The sequence below is a fragment of the Pygoscelis adeliae genome, unplaced genomic scaffold (assembly GCF_000699105.1).
Source record: "Pygoscelis adeliae isolate BGI_AS28 unplaced genomic scaffold, ASM69910v1 Scaffold185, whole genome shotgun sequence".
Taxonomy (NCBI): Eukaryota; Metazoa; Chordata; class Aves; order Sphenisciformes; family Spheniscidae; genus Pygoscelis; species Pygoscelis adeliae.
In genome coordinates, this window is record NW_008824756.1 from 51,185 (window position 1) to 59,229 (window position 8,045).

Genomic DNA, 8,045 nt, shown 5'->3' on the forward strand with positions numbered 1-8,045 from the left:
GGTGTGAGAGCACAGACCCCGGGCTGGGGCGGGGGTGGGCAGCGGGTCGGAGCCGTCGTAGATTTAGTCTTAGGAGGGCTCCGGGTGGCGTTAAAGGTGAGGAGTTTATCGGGGTTGCTCCAGGGAGAAGGGGCGCAGGGCGGATGCGTGCGGTTGTGCTGTGGGCCCCCTTTTGAGGGGGGGTTCATGCCTTGGGAGCTGCCACGCTCCTCAGTCACGACGTCAGAGACCTTAACCACGCGTGAGTCCCTCTCCTCCCCTGTCATTCACAGCGCCGTTGGATTTTGGTCCAGGTACAGATGCTTTTAGACAGATGGCTGCTGTAAGCTTGGCTGATTGCCTGGAAAACAACAGCTTTAAGGCATGTGTGTAAGTGCCCCTTTGAACGTATGCTGTCAAACTTGCAAAGAACTACACGTAAATTGCCCTTTGTGTGGCCACTGGTGTTCTACAGTTCATGATGGGTGGACTCTGTCTAGGTGTCATTCCAAGCTTTTATTTTGTTGCTGGTAAACATGGTATAATAGATCATGTGTTTTCCCCTGCTTTTATTAAAAATGACAGTTATGAGTTGTTCGGATGATCTGAAGTCAGTTGAGCAGGCTAAAACTGAATTCCAGGTACGCGCTCCATTGTTGGGTTAAAAATTCAAACAAGTAGTGGTCCAAAAACACTTACAATGGGGAACGTGCACTGTGCAGCTCAGATAAGTCATACGTTAACCAGCATTTCTGATGAAGAGCTAAAACCCTGACGTGCAAGGGTGTCTCCAAAGAAAGAACCATTGTTTGAGGAGGTTTCTGCTAACTGAGGTGCAAAGGGTTAAGAAATCCTGCGATAAGCTGATAGGACTGGAATGCATTTTGATGTTTTTTGGCAGGTCAGCTTGTTAGAAGTGGCTGGGGGTTTTTTTTTAGGAAGAAGAGAGGAACTTGGTGTATGTGTAAAATCGATGAAGAATTACATTAATTTTTAGAGTGTTGACATAAGATAAAGCAAACGGTGGTAGAGTATTCCAGTGATGTAAATACTAATGGAATTATGTTAGGTAATAGAGTATAAGTACCCGGAGTTAGCTGTGGGATTACCTGTGCTGTATGGAGCTGATTAATGAAGGTGTAAATTACCTTCCCTGAATAAAGCTGTGCTGAAGTGGCTTTTCGGAGTGCTCCCCGAGGTGGCACCATGAGGCCTGCTGGGCCTTTTGTCTCCAAGCGTGCTGCCATTGTGAATGCGAATGCCAGCCTTGTTAAGACTAACTTTGCTTTTTGTGGCAAAGAAAATCATCTCATATTCTTTTGGATTTGTGCACATACATGTCTCTAGAACAACTTTATCTATGCATATGTAGCAAAAGGCATATAATGAATTCACCGAGCTAGCAACTTGAAATAATTTTTAAAAATTAGGATTTTACTGAACAGGTATCTTGGGGTAAAGGAGGTTTAGGAATCGGTAAATATTCCACCCCCTTGCCATAGTTCGTGGCTCGCGAGAGAGGAAAATATGCTGACCCCTTCAGAGGCAAAACTTCAGTATCAGAAGATGAACGATTTAACACTTACACAGTACAGCAAGGAGGTCCCAGTGTACTTCTTTAGGCCACTCCTGGTCTGTGGTTTTCCTGGTTCTGTATTTTTTACTGGGCAAAACTGTCAGCAGCAAAATACCTGTTGCAGAGCTCCACAATAGTAAGAGAGAAACAGGAGGTTACGTGGAGTTGCAGAAGTCAAACTGTAAGGAAGTCAGCAATATTTTTTGCAGGACTGTGGGAGTTTGGAGGTGTGGCTCTAGATGGTGGAAGCTTTTTTGATAGGAGTGTTTCTTGGGATCTGTGTAAAGTGTTTCCAGGAGTTTCTGACTGGCATCAGCCTTCATTCAGGGATAAATTTCTACTTCCTGGGCCAAATAGAGGCAAGTGGCCCAAAAAAGAAAGTTCAAACTAACTCGTTTTGGTTGCATTCACCTGAGATCCTCTATCCTGGATGTGAATGTTTGTTTCCTCAGGCTTCCATGATGTTTGCCCAGTGCACCCGGAAGTATGCGAGCTCCGTGCTGCTGATCGCGCTGCTCTGCTGCATCCTTTCTCCTCCAGCACAAGCCAGCAAGGTGAGTGGAACAGCTTCAGACACAAGCACTGAACCGTGTGTGTAGTACAACAGAAACAAAAATGGCGGAGAAGCAACTGTTTTTCTGTGAAAGTTTGCAAAGATACGGAGTGCTATAGCAGATGTGCATTTATCATATGTAGAGCTGTGAATGTACGTGACAGTGGCCTCTGCCCTGCCTTCTGCTGTGTTTTGGAGTTTGCATTTTAAAGCTGGTTTGAAAAGTACCTGGTGTCTGGAGCAGAAGTGCTCAAGACATTTTAAAACTGAAGTTACTGATGTGAAAGAAGCAGCGCAGGAAGAAGAGACATGGTGTGAAGTCCTCTCTCTCTTAAGAGAGTGTTTTGCCTTTTCCCACACCCATGGTGGTGAGGGCAGCAGAACCTTATGCACGTGTTCACTCGCTAATGCCGTCTCCTCTTGCTTCTGCAGAGCTCGGAGGACATCCGCTGCAAGTGCATCTGTCCCCCGTACCGGAACATCAGTGGGCATATTTACAACAAGAATGTGTCGCAGAAGGACTGGTGAGTTGTGGGTTGAAGCCTGAGGGGTTGGTCCATGAAAGCCAACACTCTGGAGTTTCCAGCTGGTGCTAAGGAAATAATTCCCTGCCTGTGCATTTGCAGGGGAAGCCATTTTAGTAGGTGATTTTTCAACCCAGGTGAGGGGCGTTTTTTGAACAGAGATTGAGGAATCTGGGAGGCATGATTTCTTAAGCCACGGCTCTCAGCAGATGTAGGGTGTACCCTCCAGTCCCTTTCACCTGGACTGGATCCCTGCAGAAGGTGCTTGGACAGTCTATCCCAGGAACTTTGGGCTAGCTGAGCTGTGAGGGGAACTCTTAAAACCTGATCAGCTTTATCAGCCTGACGGGAAAGCTGGGACCCAGAAAAAGTCACCCCCAGCATCCTTCCACAGAGCACTGGTTTCACCTTGTCCTGTTGCTGATTTTGGTTTCTTTGTGTTGCAGCAACTGCCTGCATGTTGTGGAGCCAATGCCGGTGCCAGGGAATGATGTGGAGGCCTACTGCCTGCTGTGTGAATGCAAGTATGAGGAGCGCAGCACCACCACCATCAAGGTAATTGTGGGTCTGCTCCCTGTGGCTGGCTCCTTCTCTTTGCCATGCCACGCCATCCCAGGCACGGCTGGACTGGTGGGTTCCTGGAGTAGAGCCCAGAAAGGGAAAATAAAACTATCACAGCTAGTACACGGTGGTAGTGCCAGGGGCACTGAGTCCGAGTCAGGAGGGCTCCTGGCAGTGAGCAGCAGGCTGCACAGGAGCCCAGTCTTCTTGCTGAGGATGTGTGACAGTGCCAAGCACCTCTGACTGGGGACCCATCTTGTTGGTCTCCTTTCACATGCAGCACGTGTCCTAAATTGGCACAGTGCGGAGAATATCAGCACTGTTTATGCAGTGATGGCACTTAGGTCTCATTGGCTTTCCTGCAAGTGCAAGAGACTTTCTAGGGAGCAAAATTAGAATAAGAGAAGAGATCAAACATCAGAGGCAGCTGTGAAGGGAGCTTCCTGGCCTCTGTGGTGCTTCTTATCTACGCTACTGATCCTTTTCCACGGTGCTGTCCTTAACTGCAGGTGATCATCATCATTTACTTGTCTGTGGTGGGGGCACTGCTGCTTTACATGGCTTTCCTTGTGCTGGTGGACCCTCTGATCCGGAAGCCAGATGCTTATACACAGCCCCTGCACAATGAGGAGGAGAATGAGGTGAGGCTGTGCTGCTGGTGCATGCAGGGTGCCCATGGGTGGCTGCGGTCACGGTGGAGACAGGGTGGTAGGGTGACAAGAGAATGGCTGACAGGGAAACAGAATGACCTCGTGCTTGTCCCCTCTGATCCACTGTGCGACCAGCGCTGTTGCTTTTTGGGCACTTACCACAGGTAAACATTTAGACTCAAATCTGTGCAGATCATGCTGAAGCACAATGAAAGAAATATTCAAAGTACAAGTTCTGTATTACAAGCCCAAGACGAGCCCTGTCCTCTGGGGTAGGGGGTGGCTTTTTACCAAGTGGCCTGAATTTGGTCTGTCTGCCTAGATGAAACCAAAAGTCAAATGGTTCCTGTTTGTGCAGTGTCCTAGGTGTAGTTACTTGGTGGTGAGCTTCCAGGGAAGTATGGGTTTAATTATTTGCTGAAACGTGGGGCTGGTCTGTCTTCTAGGCACTTAAGAGTAGCCTCTGAGGTGGTGGTGTCTGACCCCGCTCTGGGGCTGGGCCCTGTTGTATCCAGGCTTTTGTTCCTTGTGCTTCTCCCCAGAGCAGAATTTTACTCAAATCCCATCTTTTTGGGGGGACATAGGCATATGACATCTTGGGCAAGAAGGTTAGGACCCAGCAGCAAAGAGAGAGCCTGTCTCTCTCTCTCAGATTTTGTGGGAGGACAAATTTCTTGCTGCATGAAATTCATGCAATTTCAGCATCCAGCATACAACATCCTTCCCCTTGTGAGGGAGGCAGTGCTTTAGGGGGAATGATCCGGCCTGATTCCACGGGGGATTTCAGAACAAGAGCGCCCTGACTTGTAACTCTTTTCTTCCCCTAAGGCTTCCCTTCCCTTGTAGGGGAATACAACAGACTGAGATGGGATGGTCTCTCAGAGAGGAAGTGTTGGAGGCAGAGCTGATGGCTAGTGTGGAGGAGCGGAGTGGCTGCACGCACAGTGATTAGCTCTCATGCTTGATTGCATCTGTAGCTCACGCTCTGTTTGCAGGATGCAAGGGCTGTCCAAGACTTGCTGCCTGCTAGTGCAGCGTGTGGCTTTGCGACACAGCTTTCCCTGTGGCTTTCTCAGTTCAGGCACGCACAGTTTAGCGAGGCACAGTGCTAGGCAGAGCTCTCTCCTGGAGCCGAGTTCCTTCCCTTGGTGGAGCCCCAGGGCTGTGCTCGAGCATTGACCCAGGCCCCCGGCTGCTGGGAGGAGGCTCATGAGGAGGCCGTCCCTAGCAATTGGTGACTCTGGATGCTAGTGATTAGCTCAGTCACACTTTGAGAAGGGAAGCTGCAATGCTTGAAGATACTCTCCTTTCCTAGTCTCTGAGAAAACCACTGGATCAGACTGTCCTATTTACACTTTGCTGTAAGTATAAACTATTTGGCCTCATTCTTTCATATGCTGATGTAAGTGTGCACTTCAGAGCAGCTACTCCTCAGTCTATCCATTACCTCCCTCTGCTGAAAAAAGGAGGTCCTGCAGGAGGAGATGAATTGTATCCTAAAAGTACGCTTTTGCTCCACTGCTCTACAGGAATAATTCAGATTTAGATCTAGGTGCACACTTTAGATGCCTGATATTAGGCGAGGTTTATCTTACTCCAGTGTGCTGGACTGTAAATTCTTTGGGATAGGCTTAGAGATTGCCTTGGTGTTTGTGTGCCACGATGGATCCCCACCCAAGGGGCCTTCTGACATTACTGCAGTGTAAATGTGGCTGTTGGGAGCGGTCTGAACAGCAGGGCTGGACAGAAGTCCTGCAGCACTGTCCGAGAAACAGATGAGCAGCTACTGTGTAAGCTAGTGCGCCGAGAACAATGGAAATTGTTGGCCCAGTTTCAGTGGGGTGATGCAGTTTGCTTTAGCAGTGCAGCTCCTTGCAGACTCCTAGCAGTGGATTTCCAGCAGAGGTTCAGACTTAGTGCAGTTCCTCTCCTGGGGACTTTTTATTTGGGGCCTGTGACTTTACCGTGGGTGGTCCCCAAGAGCAAGCTTTCCAGCTGCAGCTGGGGGGCTGGTCTTGAGGAGCTCTGAAAATGAGGTTCTTTGTCAGGACAACTCAAGCCTTGAATTGCTCTTTCAGTTGAAATTTCTCCCAGAGTCGAGCTGCCACATTCTGTGTTCAGGCTGGGCACGCCTTGATCTCTTTCACCGTTTCTTTCCGTTGCAGGATGCTCGCTCCTTGGCCGCAGCCCCTACCCCGTCTGGCGCTAGAGCCAACACGGTGCTGGAGAGGGTGGAGGGGGCTCAGCAGCGCTGGAAGCGCCAGGTGCAGGAGCAGAGGAAGACAGTTTTTGACCGCCACAAGATGCTGAGCTAGACCTTTGCCGAGCTATGCGGCACCACTTCCAAGAGACAGGGTAGCTCTGCTGGTCAAGACAGACAGCAAGTCATCCTTCAGGACATCCGTGGTGTTTGACTGAAAGCTCTAACCCTCTCTGATTTACCGTCTTCATAGAGAGAAGCAGACCAAAATGCTTGCCTCTGGTTTAGTCCCCTTGCCCTCTACCTCTCAGCCCAGAGGCTCCTTAACCCTTGCCCGGCTGAGATCTGCGCTGATCGTTAGCCCCGTGGCTGCATGTAAATAGTCGGTCATGTGCAGCGCTGCTGCCCTGCTTCACGGGCTGACTCGGGCAGGGGCTGCAGCTCCAGTGCACTGTGCTGGACCCTGCGGGCACCGCTTGCTGGGACTGAAGTCTCCATCAGCCCACCCCTGCATCGGAGACAGGGGTCTCGGTACGGAGTGTTGCAAGCTGGCTGAGTCTTCCTGGGATAAAAATAGCAGGATAATTTTCATGTGGCGCTCCTCCAGGATGAAGAAGCCGCCGCCTCCTCCTCCTCCAGTTTGCACCGATCCTAATTGGGCGTCGTGGTGCTGAGACAAGCGCATTGCACTGGAAGGAGGAGGAGGGGGGTCCCTGCCAGTGGTCAGCTGCTGCTTGCACTTACCCTGGTGTAAACCGAGTGGATTTCCACTCTATTCAGTGGAGTCTGTCCAGATTTACACCAGCATAACTGAGACTGCAGCTTGTTTCTGTGTAGGTGAATATCACGACTGATTAGTACATTCACAAGTAAGAGACCAACAGGTAAAAGGTTGATTTACATTTATCTCTTTTCCTGCTTTGTACCCATGTTAGTAACCCTTGACGCTCTCACAGTGCGGTCAGGGGCATTTGTGTCCAAGAGAACTGGGGCAAAGGCGTTACTGGAGCACTGTAAACACTTGGCTGGGTCTTGGGGCCCTGGAAAAGGGACACTTGTGCTACTCGAAACACTCCGAGAGCTCTGACTGTACTTGGGCTGCGTGGAGGAAACTGAAGTGATTCGGCAATGTGTATATCGATCCCACTGACAACATTGATAATGTCAGGAAGCGGCTGGAGTTTATCATGTAGCATCTCTGTATTAAATGCAGACAAAGATCTATTACGTGGCTGGCTTTTTTTCAGGGAAGAGTCCCATCACGCCAGGTCTGGGGCTCCCAGCGCTGAGCGGCTGCTCTCCAGGCTGCCTTCCAGTGCCTGGCAGGCAAGTTGATGCGGGACCTCGAGACCGAGCTGTGGTTACGGCACTCGGGTGTTTCGGCACTGCAGGTGGGTCCCCTGGCACTGGTTTGTGCCTGTCTGCACTCCGAGGTGACTGCCTTGCTCCAGGAGAGCCGGGCTTAAAACTCTGGCAAACCAGAGCAGTCCTGCTTGGCAGAGGTTAGCAACAGACTGCTCCGAGCTGTCTCGCGGGAAGGCCAAGCGGATCAGAATTCCTCCTTGTTTGTTGAAAGCTGAGCAATTCTTGCTAAAAGCCTAACTGGGAGAGGCGGTGGTCACTGCCTTGCATGCCAGTGCCAACAGCCTTTGGTCGAGCTGCCCAGCAGGATCCAGCCCTCCAAGCTGATCCTGCCAGACAAATCCGAACAGAAGCTTTTCGGGGGGATTTGTGCCTGCAGCCTGCTTGTACCCCGGTCACCCTTCAGCACCTCGCCGGGCTAAAAGGTACCCAGAGCTTCACAACATACCGAGGTCACGATTTCCTTACCCATCCTTGTTCCATGGTCCTCAATCGTTGGAACTTTCTCCCCCTTTTAGAAACCCCATCTTCCCTGTCCTTCCCTCTCGGTGTGAATCCCTCACGGACACGGGGTGTGATCCCTGGGAACTGCAGCCCCCCCGAGTGGGGGAAAAAAATCTGTTTGAAGGATCTGAAGAGG

General features: G+C 50.5%; 2 protein-coding genes across 2 annotated transcripts in view; one reads left to right on the plus strand and one right to left on the minus strand.

Annotated features, from left to right (window-relative positions):
* Window positions 1–9: 9 nt before the first annotated feature.
* On the plus strand, window positions 10–7,265 carry TMEM9 (transmembrane protein 9). The gene is made up of 7 exons (XM_009323493.1): window positions 10–96; window positions 273–369; window positions 2,008–2,109; window positions 2,541–2,632; window positions 3,079–3,187; window positions 3,703–3,834; window positions 6,009–7,265. The coding sequence occupies exons 2-7, from the start codon at window positions 364–366 to the stop codon at window positions 6,156–6,158; spliced, it is 591 nt and encodes a 196-aa protein (XP_009321768.1). The 5' UTR covers window positions 10–96; window positions 273–363; the 3' UTR covers window positions 6,159–7,265.
* A 139-nt stretch (window positions 7,266–7,404) lies between these two features.
* Window positions 7,405–8,045, minus strand: part of LOC103916497 (alpha-1,3-mannosyl-glycoprotein 4-beta-N-acetylglucosaminyltransferase C-like) — a 4,051-nt gene continuing 3,410 nt past the window's right edge. The window contains exon 4 of the mRNA XM_009323496.1: window positions 7,405–7,489. Coding sequence (XP_009321771.1) covers window positions 7,405–7,489 — 85 coding nt within the window. The remainder of the gene's footprint in view (window positions 7,490–8,045) is intronic.